The sequence below is a fragment of the Triturus cristatus genome, chromosome 1_1 (assembly GCF_964204655.1).
Source record: "Triturus cristatus chromosome 1_1, aTriCri1.1, whole genome shotgun sequence".
NCBI lineage: Eukaryota > Metazoa > Chordata > Amphibia > Caudata > Salamandridae > Triturus > Triturus cristatus.
The window spans coordinates 224,998,356-225,020,766 of NC_140579.1; the positions used below are offsets into that span (position 1 = coordinate 224,998,356).

The 22,411-nt window shown below is 44.3% G+C and overlaps 1 protein-coding gene across 5 annotated transcripts in view; it reads right to left on the minus strand.

The window, feature by feature from the left end:
- LOC146870027 (N-fatty-acyl-amino acid synthase/hydrolase PM20D1.2-like) overlaps window positions 1-22,411 on the minus strand; it is a 716,209-nt gene that overhangs the window by 622,980 nt on the left and 70,818 nt on the right. For all 5 annotated transcript variants that reach the window (XM_085625007.1, XM_085625082.1, XM_085624934.1 and 2 more), the window contains one exon: window positions 11,547-11,712. In XM_085625007.1, the coding sequence (XP_085481133.1) occupies window positions 11,547-11,576 (30 nt within the window). In that variant the 5' untranslated portion in view covers window positions 11,577-11,712. The remainder of the gene's footprint in view (window positions 1-11,546; window positions 11,713-22,411) is intronic.

The following is a 22,411-nucleotide window of genomic DNA, read 5'->3' on the forward strand; positions in this document are numbered from 1 at the left end:
ATTTTTATAAATCGTGGCAGATGCACTTACCATTTCATCCTTCTCAGGTGGATAAAATGAAAACTACTGAGTTGGGTGACAGCCGACCTCCATTATCGGTCAGAAGAGTCAAGAGAGATACTCGGGCGAACATGCACTCTACAAATATGCCAGACATGTTTATGTTAACGATGAAACACTAAAAAGTGTCTGAAGTACTGAAACACAAGCTTTCTCCACAAAAAACAACAAAAGAAATGGTGCTATGTTCCATTACACTGATGAAATAGACATGTAACAAGGCATCAGGTGTGGCACCTTGGCATTATCATGCACAAGCCTGAACTGTGCTAGTTTAACATGTTAGCTGGAACAGGAAAAACATCAGGATCCTAATTCTGCATGCAGTCGGATCACCCAGGGCAAGAGTATACCCACTTAGACCATGCAGCGAACATTTAAGTCCAAAAAGCACTACATTGCAAAACCTGGTTCTAGAGAGACTCCATCATTTGGAACAGCCTTACCACAGAGGTACAGGGGATGCACCACAGGCCCCGAGGCTCACGCCAGAAAGCCAGCCAGCGCTGAACATGATGCTGGCAGTTGGCATCCTGAGCCTTTACAGCCTACTCAGACACCTATAAAGCTCGGAGCGGAGTGCTGGAGGGGAGCACCCTGGGCCCAGAAACCCAGCTAGGGAGTCATGCAGGTCTAAACTTACCTCTATTACTGGGAACCCTGAGTATGCGGCAGTGAGAAGTGTGCTCTCAAGGAGCACCATGGGTTCTTAGTCTCTAGCCAGAGAGGCACAACTGTGGCTCATGTAAAGTGCTGTGATACCTTTGGCTCTAGTTCGCGCTATATAGAACTGCAAATTGTTTTTTTTTTATGGTTGCTTGCAGTGAGCATGGTGACCAACTTGCAACCTGCACTTCTTCTAGTTAGGTCGGCCATATTTCTGACTTTGTGCCCATGAACATCTGAAATGCAATTAATAGGATTGGAAATATAAATGTGTTACATAAGGGGTCCCCAATCTTTTCTGTAAGTGGGAGCTACTTCTGCTCAAGGAAAGTGCTCCTGCGCTACTAGCAAATGTTGTCTCTGTAAAATAGTGACAACATAAGAAAACATGACACTATGACCACACTAAGGAGGATTATCAGTAGTGACCCACAAGAATTCCAGGCATAGTTACCAGCAGAAATACCAGGAAACAGTTATCAATATTAAATGCCTTCATGTGACTAATGAAGTAACATTCAAATCATCAGATGCCTTCTGGCACAAAGGAAACCACAGCCTTTTGTTTCACCAATTCAGGTTAGATTATTATTCTACTTTCAACTTTAAATGTGTTTTGGAATTGAACGTTTTGTTTATGTCAGCACAACCTTTCATGAAAATACATATTTTTCTATCAAATATCACTTTCCATTTTGGGCAAACAAACTGAATATTTCAGAAGAAAAGCCTTTTCTGAAAAAAAACAAGCTTTGCCTTCAAATATCCGTTTTCATTTTTAGGAAATACGCAGACCCCAAACATCAGTTTGTCATTTTCATTGAGTACATACATGTACAAATGCCTCTCATGGACAGATTCTGCATTGAATGGCCAGATATTACAATTATAGGCCATAGATGCTCATTATACTTCAAGTTTGCCCTTACTGCTCCAATAATGCCTACCATTGCACCAGGGCCTCAATTGTGACAAAGCTGAACACCATAACAGCCAGGATGCCCACGATATATCAGTAAGGGCCATTAATATGTTAGGGGTGGCCCCCATCATGTCAAAGCTGGCTAAAAGTAGGCCAGTCATACTCGTGTCAATGATGCCTGCCAGTATGCCACGACTAGATCATGAATGTCCAAAATAATCAAGGATGACGGATATTATTCCATTGGCACTTTTAGGACCTGAATGGCACAACTGTGCCAGAGATAAAACCCTTTTGATGGAGTCAAGCATACTCATTTGGGGGCCCCTTAGCACCAAGCATAGCTTCCAGGAAGTGATATTTTTATTAGGAAGGAGCACAATGTCAAACAGACACACACATAAATTAATGCAGGAGGTGACTTTAAAATTTCTCTGATCTGATCATGTATCCAACTAACATTTTCACACTGGCTCGTGCAGTCCCACTTCAGTGGGTCAGCATTGGTTACTGCTCATGCTACTGTTGCCAGTCTTCTTTCATGGTTCATTATTTACACATATGGTGCAACTGAAAGAGCAGGGTCTACAACATGGCCAATGTACTTGTGATTTAGTTAGATGGAGAGTGGATACAGATGGTCCATACCTCAAAGACCGACACAGTATTGTGTTATAACTTATCCTTTTTTAAATGTATAATAATGCCATTTCATGTATATTTATCTTTAGCATGTTTTTTAGTTTTTCTTTCCTATTAGTATGTTCCACCCCCATGTCTCTGGGTCCTTGGTTCTACCTTAGAACCCTTGTGAGAGTGCACCTTAGAATGTTGCCATTTAATGTATATTTATCTTTAGCATGTTTTTTAGGTTTTTTTTCCTATTAGTATGTTCCACCCCCATGTCTCTGGGTCCTTGGTTTTACCTTATAATGTTGGCATTCTTACTGAGGAGCGTTAGACATGGCAGTTGGGGAACTGTTATTACTTCATTTTGGCGACGATTGAAGACTACTGCGCAGGGGGCAGCTGTGGTTCCCCACCTCTGTTACGTTACTAGCCAAACCTACTTTTGAATACGCCTTACCTGGTCATCTCTGGGACTTCTCCTCACGTTTTCTACTTACTTCTGTCCAGTTGGAGTTTTACACTGTTGTCTACTTGGGCCGTGTCCTGGTGCCAAGTTTGTGTTTAGCTCCTGCCTTGAGGTAATTTTTCGAGAGTTTGCCTCGCTTCCTTACATAGCTGGCAATCCTGTTCCAGTCTTCCCTGCCACCTGTTGAAACTGTGGTGAAGATTTCTACGCCTCCCTTGTGAGGTGCTCCCAGTCTTCGGCGCATGCTTTATTTGCTTTTCCTGGGGCTCCTCACCGAGGTTTCCTGTCTCTTCACTGCGCAGGTCCAGAGGATTGGTGTCTCCGCGCTTGCCCTGCCCAGTTAAATTTTCTTCAAGATTTCCAGTTCTCCTCACAGCGCACGCCCTGGGGAGCGGCATCTCCGCTCTGCACCTGCCCTGTTGTATTTTCTTCAAGGTTTCCTCACAGCCCACTCCCTGGGGAGCGGCGTCTCCGCGCAGCGTCTGCTTTCTCCACGCTTCCATCCAGCGTCTTCGCCTGCCATCACCGCTGTTGCTTCAACGGTATCCAACCCTCCTCTCCTCAATCGCTGTCACGCTTCGCTCTCTCAGCACCCTCAAGTGAAATTTCACTTTCCCTGCTGAGAGTTTGTTTGAAGTCGTTCAACTTTTACAAGTAAGTTGAGGAAGTCATCAACAGTGTGCTGTTTTGGTTGGCGTTACACGCTGACAGGCGCAGCTTAATTACGCCTGCAGTTTATCATAGTTCTGTATACGCTGACAGGCACAGCATACCTTGTTTTCATAAGCAGTTGACTAATGTTCATCTTTACATGCTGATAGGCACAGCTTATATTTGCCTGCCATCTTTTTTCATTAAACTTTCTTTGACAAGCACAGCCCATTTATTGATTCCATGGTAACTGTGACTTCTCTTCTTCCTTTCTCCTTCACATATAGTCACCTATATCATTGGTAGGGATCTTTATTTTCATTTCTAGCTTTTAAATCTTTTGATTCTTTTCAGTCATGTCAGTTGCAAATATGAGTCATACGCCTCCATTCTTAAATGATGAGGGTGAACCAGAAATCCCTTGGGATAGATGGGTTAAAATACTGCATTTCTATTTAATTGCCATAGGTGGGGAAAAGTGTTCATCTGTAACGAAACAGCATATTTTATTATACAACTTGGGCATACAAGGAAGAAACGTTTATGAAGATCTTGCTGATGGTGGAGAAGAGGAAGGTGATGTAGATGTTTTCACCACTACTTTAAGGAAATTGGGTTCCCATTTCAAAGATAGGGTAAATGTTGTTTTGGAGCAACATAAGTTCTTTAAAAGGGTGCAAGGAAAAAATGAAAAAGTCACCTCATACATTGCCACATTGAGGGGGCTCACTGTCACATGTGAATTTGGAGCACTTACTGATTCTCTCATTGGGGATCAATTGGTCTGCTGCACCAATACCACAAAGTACAAGAGAGGTTGTTGACTCAAAATCCTGATTTAGAGGAAGCTGTAGCGATAGGTAAGAGCATTGAGCACACTGCTTATTGTGTAAAAGAAATTAAAAATAACAACGACTCTCTTAGTGATGAGAAGGATGTAAATGAAATTAAGGAGGACAATAAAGTTTTAAGAGTGTTAGATGCACACACTGTGGTTAAAACCAAGTAAAAAAAAGAGAATTTCAGAAGTTACAGATGTGGGAATGTTATTCTTCTCACTAATTTCTCTAAGTGTCCTGCCAGAGGGGTTAATTGTAGAAAATGTAATAGAGTAGGACATTTTTCTAAGATTTATAAATTCAAAACAGCGGTAAAAGATATACATGTGGTACATGAAGAACCGGACACTGATTCTGGAGATAACAAAGGTATATTTCAAGTGCATTGTCAAGAGGAAGAAGAGAGGATTAACTATCCCGTTTGTGAAATACATTTAGATTGCAAAAAAGTCAGTGTGTTTGCAGATTCTTGTTCCCCTAATACCCTGATTGACAAAGAAACCTTTCAGGGAATGTTTAAGGAAAATGAGCATACTTTGGAGAAGCCAGATATACATCCAGAGGGGATTAATAAGAATCCTATTGCTGTAAAAGGAATGGTGAAGATGCAAATCACTTTTGAAGTCAGGCATAGCATTGGAAAAGTCTACATCACAGAGAAAGGGAGTAATCTATTGGGGTGGAAGTACCAAAAATATTTAGGCATCACGCTTGACTCCAATAATAAAGAACAGGTATTATTGGTTGACAGATCCTTGGTAGGAATTGATGTATGCAAAGAATTTCCTGAAGTTTTCACTGACAATATAGGAATGTTGAAAAACTATGTACACAACATTAAACTAAACAATTATGCTGTTCCGGTTTTTGAACAAAACCAGGTCCATTCCTTTGTTGATGCGTGAACCATTAAAAAAAAAGAACTAGAGAACATGGAGAAGCAGGGCATTATTAAAGCTATGAAAAGTTCAGAATGGTTGTCCCTCATTGTAATAACATCTAAAAAAGAGAGTAAAGACATCCGCATCTGTGTGGATCTAAGAAGTTTAAACACCAACATTTGGATAGATAGATATCCGCTTCCCAAAATCAATGAAATGTTGTCTGTAATTAATGGTGCTAGATACTTCTCTGTTTTAGACCTTACATCAGCATACCATCAAGTCCCTTTGCACTCTGATTCCCAGATTCTTACTGCCTTTACTACACCTTTCGGTACTTACAAATTTTTAAGAATGCCTTTTGGTCTGGCCGCGGCCGCAGCGGCTTTCCAAAGAATTATGCAACATGTATTGGGTGGAATAGATAAATCTATTTGTTTCCAAGACAATATCCTTATTTATGGTTCGAATGAAGAACAATCTCAACTTGAGGAAAGTGTGTGCTAAGCTTAGTGAGGCAGGTTTTACCATCAAGAAGAATAAATGCAATATTGGAGTAGCATCTGAGGATTTTCTTGGTCACACCCTGTCTAGTGAAGGAATGAAACCCAAAATGGACTTATTAATCAGTAATGGAAGCTCCCATTCCCGTCAACAAGGAAGAAATCAAATCCTTTTTAGGTTTAGCACAGTATATGTCTAAATTCATTAGAACTTAACCGTGCGTTCATGGATTTTAAAAAAGCTATTGCAACTGCACTTTTCTTACCACCGATGCCAGTAACGGGGCATTGGTGCTACACTATCGCAAATGGAAGGTGGCAAAGAAAAGATAACAGCCTTTGCCTCCAGGACATTGAAGGAAGCAGAAATCAACTACTGTACAATTAAGAAAGAGGCTTTGTCATGTTTTTGGGTGACAAACCATTTCAAATACTTTTTGTGGGGTATACCGTTTGTACTAAGAACTGACCATAAACCCTTAGTATCATTATTTTCATCAAAAGACATTGAAAAACTACACCCAAAATAGGTAAATGGCGCGTGCCTTTACAAAGTTTCAATTTTAAAATTGAATATGTTCTGGGCATCAAGAATCAGGTAGCAGACTGCCTTTTTCGTTTACCCATCAATAAGCAATTGGAAGAGGGTGTAGAAGATTTGAAGTTTTACAAGTAGTCATTCCTGCAATTTTGGAAGAAGATTGGGAAAGACACGTCAGACGATGCTACGTTAAGGGTGGTCATTGAAAATATAAACAAGCATTTGCAATGCAATAGGTCTCGCATTTGCAAGAGTTAGAGCTATTGGTATTGTAAATGACAATGTCATTTATATATATGTTTTGTTTTAGAGTGGAGTGGAGTGGATATATGTTGCTTGGAGTGGAATTATGTGATATGAATTAGAATTGTTAGTTGTGGAATTTTGTGGGGTGGATTTGTGTGGTGAATAGTGTATTTTTGTAGTGGAATTATGTGACATGGTGAAAAGATACGGGTGAGAGCTGCGAGGAATATATAGAGAGAATATAGGGAGTGTGAGGGAGGGATGATAGGGATAGTGGAATTGTGAGGTAATAGGGGGTAGTGTCAGTGTGATGAGAGTGTCAGTGGCACGTGTTACACAAATATGTATATGTGTTCTCCAGATGACTTTTGTGCATGGTGTGCAGTTAGTCTATGCAGAGCAGACTTAAAATCGTAATTAGAAAGCAAAATACTTTGAAACAGCACCCAGTCATATAAGCAGAGTGGACTTTTTATAAGTAGAAATTTGGTGTCACGATAATATAAATGAACAGATAATTTGAGACTTTATGCAAGAAAGAAATGGCAAGCGTATTTAAAAAACTTAAAGGTACCTCAACCACGACAGGTCAGGATGAATCGGTACAGAGTAGCTTGTACAGTTGGGTGAGAGGGAGGGCAGGGGTGAATGAACTTGTGCATGGAGGGAAGAACAAGAAGAAAAATGTAGGACTTATATTCGGACAAATGTGTCTTATTGGTGTATCTATCAGAGAGCATCTCTTCCAATTGTGCAAGCAAACGCACGCAGCCAAGGTAAACATTCACATCGGCCACCGGGCTCAGCTATAATCCCATAATCCAAATGCGAAAAATTTACTATGTTATATTAAAGTTAAAGGTCAGTATGAAGGCCAGCATTAGCCATCCTTTAAAGGTTGCCGACTTACTTACGAAAGGCACATGATATGCAGTAAATGCGCCAAAACAGTTACGATATGGAGACAGAAAACACCGTCTCAACCAAACGGCGAGGAATGTAACCCACGTAGTTCCTAAAAAACAGGAAAGCAAAAAACTAAATAAAGTGACATTTGCAGGAATCTAACAAACACCTACCACATTTGAATTTACACATGCGCTTTTTACTTGAGAACCCAAATTAGTGGTCACAAACCGTGAGAGTATCCTGCAAGTCCACCCTTCCAAACAGCATCTAAACAACACAGGCCTATTTAAGGAACCAGTTAAGGGATTTGGTCGAGCTAATCAACCAATCGCAGCAAGTATGGTGTGGAGTTATGGGAATTGTAGTGCCTCCATACTTTATAAACATGACTGAAATCCTGGGACTAATCAACCAATCGCAGCAACCATGGAAAGGAATTCTAGGGTATGTAATTCCTCAATACTTCGTATACGTAATTCAGACCAAAAAACAAATACATGCACCTCCTCTGAAGTGGTAAACAATTTGCTTACGTACCGTTAAGAAAAGCCCTGAAACCAAATTAAATTATATAAAGCACGATTATTGTAGGCATCGTAAACTGCTTTTCAAGGCTAACGGGGAAAACTCGTAGCCCACGCAACAAGGTAGGAGCGCGTAACATACAGAAATCATTCGGAAGCATGTTATGCTCATATAGACAGAAGAAATCAAGTTACGGGCAAGCATACCCAACCGTGTCAGCTTAATAAAAAATGCAAAGAGGGCTTAGCCGCAGCCAGGGACACTAACCAGTTCTTCGGAAAGCAGCAAGAACCTGCGAGCGCTGGAACCAGGAAGAACAAGCAAAAGAGAAAGCAGCTCCACATGCGGGCCGGGGAGAAGACCTGCGAGGGCTGCCCGCGCATGCGCGGTACATGTAACTTTTGCGAGTTCTGCAGCTTGTGCCCAGTGGCGGCGTGTGCGGACTTCAACACCGCCGGACTTTTAATTAGTGCTGCGCGGCTCGTGCGGCCCAGGGAGGGGGCCGCCAAACAGTACAGGAAGTCCGGCGGGAGCCCACCCTGCCTTCATGAATGGTGCATGGTGTGGACAAAGCAGGATTTCAGGCGGGGCTCCTGTGAGCAAAACGGAGTCCAGCGTGTTGCTGCAGTGACCGGCAGGAAAAGCAGAGGAGCAGCGCAGAGTCCCAACAAGAGCCGGTAAGTGCTTGGAGCGCGCGTGCGTATTTAAAAAAAAAAATGAAATAGCATGAGGCTGCCTAGGACGTGCGTGTTAACGAAAGTGAAACTGGATGCTGGCTTGCGAGGGTGCACGCCGCGTGGCTGTAGGCGCGTACACCAACTCAAATCCGCCGAGACCATGCGCGTGCCCATCTCCTGTCCCACTTCCGAGGCAAGTCAGCAACAATAGATCTCGCTGGCGACAGCGCTTCGCGCTGCGTTCGCCAGGCGAGACCTAAAAATGGATGGCCCAAGAAATGTGGGGATCTTCCTCGTGAAATACAACCGTATTGGAATGTAAAGGAAGAACTGTCAATTGTAGGGACTAATGTATTTAAGTCTGACAAAATCCTTCCTCCTGAAAAAATCAGAAGGCGCATCTGTGAAATAGCTCATGAAGGCCATCTGGGAAGGAATCTTACGAAAAGTAAGCTTAGGTCTAGATACTGGTTCCCTTGTATGGACACCCTTTTAGAGGATCTGGTTAAAGATTGTAATGCCTGTGGTCTCAGTGACAAATCTAAAAGCAGAAGGAGAGTACCTTTGGAACCAGTGCAAACTCCCATTAAAGCCTGGGAAAAACTAGGCCTTGACATTATTGGTCCTCTACAAAATTCAGGTCTGCAAGAAAGATTCATCTTAATTTTGGTAGACTATTTTTCCAAATGGATCACTCTCAAGTTTGTCAATAGAGTGGACACCAAGACTATAATACACTTTCTGTCTGAAGTGTTTGCTAATGAAGGTATCCCTCACACTCATCACCGACAATGGTGTCCAGCTAGTGTCAGAGGAAATGAAAGAGTTTGTCAGTCTTGCCATAAAAAACATATCCACCCCCTTATATTGCCCTTGTGCTAATGGGCTGGAGGAACGCTGTAACAGAATGATCAAAGACGCTTTACAATTAGCGATGGTGGCTCATAAACCCATTGTTTAGTCAATCAAAGACATGATATGGACATATTATATTACGCCTAACAGTGTAACTGGTTACTCACCTTTTTGTTTATTGAGAGGGCGTAAACCCGGCTCAAAACTTACACCGAATTGGCTGTTTGAAGATAACCCATTTGAATGGGACAGTCAAGTGGCTAAGGAGAGAATTGTGTTTCATCAAAAGAAATACAAGCAAGAATACGATCACAGATGGGGAGCCAAACAACGCAAATAACATAACATGACGTGTATTTGTAAAGCGCACGTTCACCCAGAGGTATCTTGGCGCCGAATAACAGATGTGTCTTGTTACCCAACTCAATGGTACTCATTTTATCGACCTCAGATGGATGAAAGGCTGAGCGGACCCTCCGGGATTTGAACCTGTGACCATGAGGTCGAACACAGGCCCCTGCAGTGGAGGCATTAGTCCACTGAGCCACTAGAAAGTAGGTCAATGGGTCATTGTTAAGAAACCTCACACTAACCTGAACAGGTACAATAAACACTATGGTACAGAAAGAATAAAGGATGTTAAGAAAAATGTAGTCATTATGGCTGATGGCCGAATGTGGAGCATGGATAGATTGGTTCCACATCCAAGGCAAGGTATCGGTAAAAAGTTGATTAATGGTTCAAAAGAGCTGTCCAACATATCTGGAGTTAAACGTAGTGACAGGAATGTAAGTTCACCCAAGTGGCATGAGGACTATGCCATGAAATAATCTTTTATATAATGTTACAGCATTTTCTGTGTCCTCTCTTTCCTGTCAGACCTCCTTCCACTCTATATTCATCTTGTTTTGCTGTTTCGTTCTTCTCCTCCTTTCTTACCTTTGCTCCTATCATTTATTTCTAATCCCTCTTTCTTTCTAATTTTTTTCCTCCTCCATTTTCTCTTACATCTACCTTCCTCCCTTTACCTCTTCCTGGCTCTTCTCCTCTTATGTTATTTAGGGTAAGGAAATGTGTTATAATTTATCCTTTTTAAATGTATAATAATGCCATTTCAGGTATATTATCTTTAGCATGTCTTCTAGTTTTTCTTCCTATTGGTATGTTCCACCCCCTTGCGTCTGGGTCCTTGGTTTTACTTTAGAACCCTTGTGAGAGTGCACCTTAGAATGTTGGCATTCTTACTGAGGAGGGTTAGCCTTGACAGTTGGGGAACTGTTATTACTTCATTTGTTTTTAAGTGTTATCATACGGCCCTGCCACTGGTGTGGTTGGCTGTCTTTCTAGGGGTCTTGAGATGAGAAGTGCTGTCTTCTTTAATATGCACAGATCCACTGAAGAGATACTCTATTCTTCTGAACTCCAAGTGATTCTCAGTGGCTCTAATTTTTGCAGGTCGGAAGTGCTATAATGTTGCAATCCGAATGTAGTGCCACAAATGGTTTTATTTATATTTACTGGAAGTATCAGACGGGTTGCCAGCTAAAACATAATCTCCGTAATTGCAAATAATTGTTTGAATAATATCGATCCTTTGCAGTTGAGCTAAACATATAAATGTCAGAGGAGAGAGGTCCCATGATGACCCTTCATCTAAGGCTGGAGGCTGCCAGGACAGTTTTGTCAGTCAGCCTGGCTGTCACTGCCTTAAATATTTTACGATTTTTTTGTTTTGCATTTATTTGAAACTAAAGTTCCAGAGTAATCCCTAAACACAGATTCTTAATTTGATTTGTGTGATACTGTGCGACAGCCGTTCCCAAACATCTGTCAGACTGCTGCTGCAAAAGGACATTAGGGGGAGTAGAGTCAGAGAGGGTGGCAAAGTCCTGACATAGCTTTGTCCTTGCTCATCTTCAGACATGACCTATAGATTAGCCAAAATCAAATATCTGGCTAGAGCCAAATCCCAGCATGCTTTGCCTCAGTCACCTACAATGCCTGGGTTAATCTGCACTGATAAATCAGCAGCAACTGTGGGTTCGGGGGGAAAGAGATGATGGATGTGATCTGCTTTGTTTATCTTGAGTGATAGTAAGAAGGGGTGATAGGCCTTATATCAGATGCGGTAACCAATTGTGAGCAAAGTAATAAGTGGAATGTGTCAGAACTTACCTGGAGCGAAGATGATGTCAGAGAATACATCACGAATGGTCCGCCCTACAATTTGATATCCAAAAGACGTTTCATCATAGGGACTGACGGGAAGAGGTTCAAAGGCATTCTTAATAGTAATTTTCACTCTGTCATCACTGATGGCGTGCTTCACAATGTCAATTACCTAGAGAAAGAAAACAAGGTGAATAGGCTTTCCTTTATTCAATATTTATTTGTTATGAATTCCAGTGGAGTTTTTTTCAGTGCTTTCAAAAATTATTTAAATTTTTTTTTTTTTAAAGTTATCAGGGTTTACTCTTTTTGGTCCAAACAAAATTGCTGAGATTATGGTCTTTTCAATGCTTAGAGCGAAATGCCCTTTTTTCCCTTCTTTCCCTCGTTCTTTCCTTTTGTAAATTATTACTAGTTCTTCCTTCTCCAAACTCACTGGTTCACACCCTTTCCTTACATTTGTTCTTCCATGTAACTTTCATTATCTCACCTCTCTGCCAGTCTAAATTGTCAGTAATCAGATACCTCTTTTCAGCAGTCCATGCTCAGTATGCGCATGAATGGAGATATGGTGGCATTTCATTAAAACAGTAAAGATCTACTTTATAAAGATTTTCAACTCTGACATTAAATGTATGTAAACTGGTGTGTACTCACTACTAGGTTATTGTACGCCTGTGTCACAATGTCCTGTTCTGTGGCTCCACATACCAAGAAAAATAAATATATTATTACTGATGGATCTAGGCCTATTTTTGCTGTACCTGGTCATAGGGTATAAACCTGCTAGAATATTACTACTGTTAGCTATAATGACTTTGGTGACAAAAAACTGTGCTGTTATTTGAAGCAGCTGACGTAATAAAGCAATTTCATTAACTGCAGGATGTTTAGAGTCGCTCTCAAGTGCAGTTCACACAGGGTATGAAACCTATTGTACACTGTTGGGGTAGTGTCTGTGGATTTAGGTGTAATTGAAAGCCAGCACATGGACCTCTAAGCACTGGTTCTTACCACTCATGTGGGTGGGCTTTGTTTCTTTGAAAGCAGTGCTGGGACTGTGTAGCTGCCAAGTATGTGTGAGAACTGCTCAAGGCACTTTAACGTTGTGTTCTGTGCAGTGTGTATAGTTCCAGGGCATTTTCTATTGAGCAGGAAAGAATTAATGAGCACAGTGCAATGTGTTTCCATTAATTGTAGTCAGCGTGTTTTGTACAGGCGACGTTGCCAAGTGGCGAGCCTTGCTTTGTCATCATACATTTCAAGCTTCATTTCGACAATGAGGCAGTAGGAATGAAAGTTGAACTCAGTGATCATCTGGCTGCATCATGCACACATCCTACTTCAGTGCACAGACTCAGAATAGGTTTTTACATCTGTTTATGCTTAAACTGCACTGACATTTTTCTGATATTGCATATACTAGTAAACATGGAGCAGTACGTGCTACTTCATTTTCTGAGTGAATACACCAACTCATAGATTTTCAGCATTAATGTATGTGCTAAAAGCAGCATGGTTTCCCCAAAAAACAAGGCATGAACTTCTGTGCCTGCACATACGCAACGTAGATGTTCATGCTTTGGCCCCTAATCATTTTGTATATAGGCTGCAGCTGATATGGACATGCTCGTCACATCACCACGATCTACACCTAACAAGTGGAGCGATGGGTGGACATCAATTCAGTAAGTACCCGCATGCACAGTGATTTTTGTTTCCACAATCCTGATATGTGAGCTTTCAGATCCAAAACGTTGTCCTGCTCTCAATGAAGAAGCATAGCATCCTTTTGACATGGCCTTGATAGCAGCAAAACAATAGCAACGCATTGGAAACTCAAGAGGACCCATTGCGAGTAGATGGCTCCAGGGTGCTCCGAAATTGGTCATGGTGGAGCTGACCACACTAATGGCCCTACGCTGCAGACCTAATAAGGACTCCCCATTGGACACATGGGAGAACAATCTTGCTACCCGTTGAAGGTAAATTTAATATTCGACCCCCTTAAGATGGCTGCTTCATATACTGTGGATTACTTCATAAAACAAATATTAAGTGTTGTCAGTGATGCCCAATGGTTTACCCCGCCTTTTGATTACATACAATGCTTGCTTGCTGGGGTGTGGGGGGAGTGGAGAGGATACTGGTTTTGTTAACGTTTAGTTTCTCTTCATTCTCACTGGTTAGTGGAACTAGGACAAACTCTTTTGTGCGCATTAAATGTATGCTGGATACATGCTACTAGCAGGCATGATTCTTATGGCATACACTGCTTTTGTTAATGCATATTATCGTGGTCAATAAAGAATGACTAAACAAAAATTGCACCCTGGAGGTGGCACATGTCCTGAACTGAGAAACTTCATATTCAGCTGCAAATCCTCTGGCCATTACACACCAACATGCAGTAACAGTGAATAGCAGCCATGTGAGGAGAGCCATGCTTTAGAAACAGGGGTGGAAGTAGTTCCTGGTTGTCCTGAGACCATGTGGAAGGTCACTAGGCCATAACAATTACCTGCATGTGTCATAGTAGAAGCCTCAATGACTGGAAAGCTCTTGGAGGTAAGGGATGCACTTATACTGATTGATCTCAGGGATGCAAAAGTTCAGCAAACTCCTGTTTTCCAGTTTCTACCGATAAACTAATGGATTGCACCCCTACACCGAGTGCCCCAACTGCACTGATGTCTGGATCCCAAATGCTGATTTTCGCTGGTGTGGGCAAACACGGATCATGGGTGTGCACCATGACATAGCTTGTCTCACAGATTAGTCTTTTTGGACCGTATGGGTGTCCAAAGAGCTACCAGCATAGTGGTGAAAGGCTGCTGGCTTTACCAGGAGTTAGGGAGCACGATGTTGGCATCATAATGTGTAGTAATCAGGAATATTGAAAAGGTCCTTTTTACCTATGTCACTGAAGTGAATCCTACAGGCTCTCTCATTTAAAATATTTGGGTGCTGTGTGCTTAACTCACCCTTGGCCTATGTTGGTTTGGTGTACAGTGCTGTAAAGTGCATGTGTGGTATACATGTGCTGGGTGTATGTGTGCCCGTGTAAGGTACACTACAGGGATAATGCAATACTGTGCAGTGTGTGTATGCTATGTGCAATTGCTGGGTGTAGGTGTACCTGTGAATGTTGAAGTACATGAAGAATCTAGTGCTGTGCATTGTGTGTTTGCTATATGCATGTGCTGAGTGTATGTGTGCCTCTGAAGGGTACAATACATGGAATACAATGCTGACAGTCCAAAAGAAGATCCGAGGAGCACTCTGCCTAAAGTCAACAAGCTGCAGACTCCACGCATTGCAGCTTGTCTCTTGTCCTGGACTCTGGGAGCACTCAGTGTAGGCTCAGCTTCTTGTGCAGGTGTTAAGATACTTCCAACTGCTTCCCTCCCCTCAAAATCCCCTTTGTGCAGCCATATCTACGGTCCTGACTCCGTATTAGACAAAGGTGCGTCTTTGATAATCCACCTGTACACTGTTTTTCTCACTCACTCCCTATGGCTCACTTATTCTAAGTCTGTTTCGCTCGCTTTCTGGCAGATCACTAAAGTTCTCAGATTACAGTTGTGGCACTGTTCCTAGTTCAAGAGCAAACTCTTGGTTGTGTCCGAAAAAGGATTTTACAGTTCGGTTGCAAATTTCTCCTTGTGGGTTTGCTTTCAGAAATTTCACAAGGTTACATCTGTTGCAAATCAGGGAGTGGCAGTGGTCAAACCGCACTAATAGTCAGCTTACACAGATCGGATTCGATGAAAACATGGTAAGTTTGCATTTTTCACCATTCTGACAACTGTATGCCATCCATGCTAATAGCAGGTATTGGACTATGATTAGCATCCAAATTTGCACTCGATTTGTAATTCGGTCCATCACTCTCTCTCTCTTTCATTCAGGCAAAATCTGACATAGGTTCATCCAACAACACTTGCTACTGTCAGTTACCTACCACACATACATTTCCTGGGAAATGGGCGCCCAAAAACCAAGTGAGGAAATATATAACCAATTAGGTACACACTTTAGTCTCCCACATTCCAAAATTCACACCATTTTAAAACTGACACCGCTGACCGCACACCGACCAAAATTGAATCAGACTCTGGTTTGAGATGAGGACATAACCAGGATAAACAAAATGAGCTGCAAAGCTATCCTAATGTCAGATTGCATGCAATACAATTGCTAATTGACGACAACAATAAGCTTATACACCCTGCCCCTCTAAAATATTAAGAAAAACAACTTGCAAATTCAGAGGGTGATGGCCATCGCTGAAAAAATATACAATACATTCTAAACCGTCCTCCACCCTAGCTAAGCACAGTTTTTAAATGGCAAAGTAATCTAAAATAGTCAGGGTTTGGTTGAAAAATGTGAATGGCTTTGTTCTAAATAATCAATAGTTTTGGATAGCATGTCCAAGGCCCAGAAGACTTCAAAGCGCTTTACATTGAAAAAAGAAAAACCTGAGTACAAATATAAAATATTTCAAAAAAGAAGATACAATTTGGAGGAACAGTACTACTAAGAGAAGGGGGAGAAAAAAACTGATATATATAAATGCAGTATTTACAAAGTAGTTGGACTAGGAGTGCACATTTTATTATCATGCATATAATAAACGGGTTTACAAAATACTGTATTGGGGTTTCATTGCGCACATTCCATGTAATGAATATGCTACTTACCAGTATGCATCTGTTCTTGGCATGTAGGGCTGCTGACATTCATATCTGTGCATAGATCGCTGCCTAGTGTTGGGTCCGGATGATTGCACATTGTTGTCCTGGAAGAGTCTTCGAAGTATCACGAGATAGGTGGCTCCTCCCCTGAACTACAGTGCGCATGGGCATCCTCTCCATCCTTAGATTGTTTTTCGCCATTGTGGCAGTGATGGAGTAGATACAGTAAGTGATGACCATGCTATACAGTATTTCTGAGTGCTGCAGCCGCTACAGGTGCCGGGGAGGAGGGTGGGCGATATGAATGTCAGCAGCCCTACATGCCAAGAACAGATGCATACTGGTAAGTAGCATATTCAGTTCGAGGCATGTGGGCTGCTGAATTCATATCTGTGCATAGAATACATAGCAGTACTTCCTATTAGCGGCGGCTACCAGTGCCAGCTGCAGCAGTCTGAAAAAGAGTTTTGAGAACAGCCTGTCCTACAGCTGCCTGCTGTTTTGAGTGTACATCTACACAGTAGTGTTTGGTAAATGTATGTATAGTGGACCATGTGGCTGCTCTACATATTTCCTGTAAAGGAATGTTTCCCAGGAAAGCCATGGACGCCCCTAACTTTCGTGTTGAGTGGGCTCCTGGGGGAATCGTTAATGTGCGTTTAGCCTTTTGATAGCAAATTTGAATACATTTAACGATCCATCTGGCTATACCTGCTTTGGAAATGGCGTTGCCCTTGTGTTGTGGAGAAAAGGCAACGAAAAGTTATTTTGTCTTCCTAAAGTCCTTAGTTCTGTCTATATAGTACATGAGTGCCCTCTTTACATCTAGTGTATGGAGCATTCTCTCAGCGACATTTTGTGGATTTTGAAAGAAAACAGGCAGTTCAATAGTTTGATTCATGTGGAACTGTGATATTACTTTAGGCATGAATTTGGGGTTGGTACGTAGTACGACCCTGTTTGCGTGAACCTGTATGAATGGCTCTTGAATGGTTAGTGCCTGGAGTTCACTAACTCTTCTTAACGAAGTGATTGCTACTAGGAAAGCTACTTTCCAGGTGAGGAATTGAATCCAACATGAGTGGAGAGGTTCGAAGGGTGGACCCATCAGTCTGGTGAGGACCAAGTTGAGGTTCCACACCGGTGCTGGTGGGTGTCTTGGGGGAATTACTCATTTAAGTCCCTCCAAGAAGGCTTTGATGGCAGGCACTCTGAATAAAGAGAGGTGCTGCCTGTTTTGGAGATAGGCTGCTATTGCGGTCAAATGGATACGTATTGAGGTGTATGCCAGATTGCATCGGTATAGGTGTAAGAGGTAACAGATTATGCTTTGAATGGATGCGTCTAGCGGGTTAATGTCATTGTTGTTGCAGTAAATGACAAACCTCTTCCATTTAGCCGCATAGTAAGCTCTGGTAGTGGGTCTACTGGCCTCCTTGATGATCTCCATACAGTCAGGTGGCAGGTTTAGGTAGCCAAACTCTAAGACTTCAGGAGCCAGATTGCCAGGTTCAGCTGTTGCGGATCTGGGTGCTGAATTTCGCCATGGTTCTGCGTTAAGAGTGCAGGTTTGATCCGCAGCCTTTGATGCGGCACCACGGAAAGTTCTAGAAAGGTGGTGTACCATGGCTGGCGCGCCCATGTGGGAGCAACTAGGATGAGTGTCAGTGAGTGCTGTCGCAGTTTGCGTGCCACCAGCGGTATTAATAGCGCTGGGGGAAAAGCGTACGCAAATCTGCCGGACCAGTTCATCCATATCGCATTGCCCTGCGACTGTGGATGTGGGAACCTGGCGGCAAAGCTTCGGCATTTTGCGTTTTCGTTTGTGGCGAATAGGTCTATCTCTGGATGACCCCACTGTTGGAAGTACGGTTGGAGAACTGATGGATGTAGCTCCCACTCGTGCATCTGGTGGCTGTGTCTGCTGAGCAGATCCGCCATCTGGTTGTCCTTGCCGGGGAGGTGTTCCGCCATGAGGAATATGTTCCTCTGAATGGCTCACTTCCACATGCTCTGAGCCAGATGAGACAACTGTGGAGAGTGTGTTCCTCCCTGCTTCTGTATGTAGTACATGGCAGTCATGTTGTCCGTCCGGATCAACACGACTTTGTTGCACAGGTGTACTTTGAATGCCTTCATGGCTAGGAAGATTGCCATCAGTTCCAGAAGGTTGATGTGCATCTTCTTTTGTTGTGTCGTCCATAGTCCCTGCAATGTGTAATTGAGTACATGAGCTCCCCATCCCTGGAGAGAGGCGTCCGCCGTCAGTATTATTTGTGGAACAGGCTCTTGGAACGGTCGGCCCTTGCAAAGGTTTTGTGGATTTCACCAATGCAGAGAGTTGTATGCCCGACCGCTCACCAACACTAGGTCTTTTAATTGCCCATGAACCTGAGTCCATTGACGTGCCAAGCACTCCTGAAGCGGGCGCATATGTAGTCTCGCGTGCGGGACTATGAAAATGCAGGAGGCCATCATGCCTATCAACTGCATGAACACTCGCGCAGGAAGGGAGTGTTGAGGTTTGAACTTTGAGATCAGCAGTTGCATGCTGTTGATCCTCACTAAATTTGGCTGAGCTGTGGCTGCCAGAGTGTTTATGGTCGCGCCCAGGTACTGTCGTACGTGTGCGGGTTGGAGATGTGATTTTGGGTAATTTAGTGAGAATCCTAGACTGTGAAGAAGGTGGATGGTGAGGGACATGTGGCTGGCGCATTGCTGGGCTGACTTTGCTTGAACAAGCCAGTCGTCCAGGTAAGGGTAGACGTGAATGTGCTGTCTCCGTAGATGTGCAGCCACTGTAGCTAGGCTATTGGTGAAAACCCTGGGTGCTGTTGTCACGCCGAAGGGGAGGACTTTGAATTGATAGTGCTGTCCCTGAATAGTGAACCTGAGATATTTCCTGTGTTGTGTAATGGGTATATGGGTATGTGGAAGTACGCATCTTTGAGGTCTAGTGTGGCTAGGAAGTCTCCCTGGCTGAGCAGCGGGAGAACCTGCTGTAGGGTGAGCATATGGAAATGCTCTGACAGAATGTAGTGGTTGAGGGGTCTCAGGTCTAGTATAGGTCTGAGCAACCCGTCCTTTTTTGGGATTAAGAAGTACAGAGAGTACACCCCTGTCCCCTGCTGGTTGACGGGCACGACCTCTATTGCACCCTTTTGCAGCATACTTAGCACTTCCTGCTGCAATAATGCTAAGTGCTCTACGGACATAGGACGGTGCTTTGGCGGTATGTTGGGTGGAGTGGAGGTTAATTCGAGACAGTAACCGTGCTGGATAATGTCCCTGACCCACCTGTCTGTGGTGATGGTTTTCCACGTGGACAGGAACCGCTGGAGTCTCCCCCCGACAGGTGTTATGTGGTCGGGGGGAAGGGAGAGGGCGTCACTGTTTGTTTTTGGGTGAGGACCTCGTGTTGCCATAACCACGTCCTCTGCCCTTGGTGCTGGAGCCACGATATCCACCTCTGTTGGTTTTATCGTAGGTACTCTGTGTGCCCCCTTTAGTGTATTGCTGCTGTGACCCCTGGCCTCTAACTGCTCCTCTATTCCCGGGGCGACGAAAGGAGCCACTACGAAATTGCTGCGTTTGCAGAGCCCCCATTGACTTCGCAGTGTCAGTGTCTTTCTTTATTTTTTCTAAGGTGGTGTCAACTTCTGGGCCGAATAAGTAGTCGGGGTTGACTGGCTGATTCAGGATGTTGTTTTGAATCTCTGGTTTGAATCCTGAGATTCTTAACCAAGCATGTCGGCGTAACATGACGCTGGTGTTAATTGCCCTTGCTGCTGTGTCTGCAGCATCCAGTGCGCACTTAATGGATGCGTTGGTAAGGAGTTGTCCCTCTCTGATGAGGAGCTCCGCTGCCTCTTTGTATTCATCTGGCAGATGCTGGAGTAGCGATTCTAGCGTGTCGTAGTGTGAACGATCATAGCGGGCCAGGAGGGCCTGTGTATTGGCAATGCGCCAGATGTTTGCTGCTTGAGCTGCAATTCTTTTGCCTGAGGTCTCCAGCACCTTGGACTCCTTGTCTGGGGGAGGAGCATCACCTGTTGTTTGCGAATGGGCTCGTTTGCGAGCGTTAGCAACCACCATGGAGTCCAGAGGTAACTGACCTCTAATGTACATAGGGTCCCCGGGCGCAGGTTTGTATTTTTTTTCAATCCTGGGGTTTAGCACCCGTGCCCTGGTTGTTTCCTTGAAAATGTCCTTTGCAGGCTTGAGAACACCTTTCAACATGGGCAAAGTTTTGACAGTTCTCTCGGAGGAGGCGAAAGTGTCCACCAAGAAGTCTTCCTCAACTGTGTCAGAGTGGAGTTGTACTCCATGATTGGCTGCAGCACGTTCTATGAGGGCATTGAAGGCAGCAGTGTCCTCTGTGGGAGATGTTTTTGCGCCGTAAAGCTGCGTGTCCTGGGTATCTGGCGCGGTACCCTGGTCTATAGGGTCATCCCATGCTTGATCTGGGTCCTGCTGCTCATCAGGATCGGCATCCCCGGGGTAGGTGGTATCATCACCCATGTAGTCCTCCACTGCGTCTGTTTCGGAAGGCGTAGGAGAAAAGGACTGGGGATCCTGATAGGAGGTTTGCAAGCGTTCATACAGAACCGGTTCCGACTCTGCTGGCAATTTGTGCTTCAGAGGTATTCTGTAGGAGTCCAAGCCCTTCTCTGGCGTGATCTTCCGTTTGCGGAGCATCAGTCTGCCAGTGTCGGCGTCGATGAATTGTGGCTGTGAAGGCTCAGAAGGTGAGTGTCCAGTAGATGGGGACTGTGTCTGGCGGACACGTGTTCGGATCTCGAACATCTTCGGCGCCGTGGACGGCGGCAAACCAAAAGTGATGTTGGTTGGCGCCGAGGGTGCGTTTGGAGCCTTGTTTGTGTCGGGGCCCGCCGTGGACCGGAGGGCTGCCCGTTCTCTGATGCATTGCAACGACGCCGCGACTTGTCGCACCGAGAACGCCGAAGGTTCTTTGGTGCCGATCGGTACCGTGGAGGTAGGCGTCGACTGCTTTGGAGCCACAGGGTCATCGAGCCGAAGAGAGGTATCAGCGGTCGTCGGAGTCGATGACTTGGCGTGTGCCGCTGTCTTCGAAGTGGACGCAGATGGAGCGGCCATTTTGATTTTGGTTGTCGGGGCCGACTGCTTCGGTGCCAGGGGCCGAGGCGTTTTCGCGGGACCGAGGGCCTTCCTTTTAGGGTCGGTACCGATATCCGCTGCAGCGAGTTCGGCGCCAAAATCCCTCTTAGGGCGTTCGGAGCCGACGGTCTTTGTTGGCATCGAAGGAGTGGAGGTCTTCGAGGGCTTCGAGCCGATCACGGCCAGTTTCACTTTTGGTTTCGGTGGAACTGGTGCGACGATTGGTTTCGGTTACGTAGAAGGGAATCCAGTCGTCTTTGGTAATAATGGCTCGTGCTGGATGTTCGAGGCCGGGCCCGAAGGCGGGGCCGAAGAACTTTGGGATTGATCTCGTGTAAGGCCCGGAGGCGATCCTTCGACCTGAGCCGTAAACTGACGGACTTTGACGGCCTCCGTATCGACGGGTAGGCCTGGCTCTTCGCTAGAGCTATCTTCTTCGGCCCCAAAGGCCTCATCGTAGTCTCCTACCTCGTCGACTGCTTCTTCCCTGTGAAAAAGCAGTTCATCGGCGTCTTCCGATCGGGAATCGTGTTCGGATGCGGGGCTGGAGTTTACTTTTTCCACGCTCTCTACATCCTCGTCCTCGGTGCAGAAGATGTTGGCCGGGGCAGGCGCCGATTGCTGCGCTTCTAACCTCGCTGCCAGTCGATTCCGGAGAGTCTTCTTCGATCGGAATCGGGCACAGGCCATACATTTCGATTCGTCGTGATCCGGTGAGAGACATTTGTTGCATACCGGGTGGACGTCGATGTGTGGGTATTTGGCGTGGCATACAGGACGCCGTTTGAATGGGGTCCTCGATTCCATCGTCGATGTAAGGTCAATGTTCGGATCAAACTGATCCGAAAGGCTGGAAGAAGTTTCTAAACTAATCAAGAAAGCAGTCGATACCGAACGGGAACAGTACCGACGAAAACTAAAGGCCTTTTGGCCTGAAACTAAATTTTCCTAACTTGAGCTAAGATAAGCACATCCGAACCCAATGGCGGAAAAAAACAATCTAAGGATGGAGAGGATGCCCATGGGCACTGT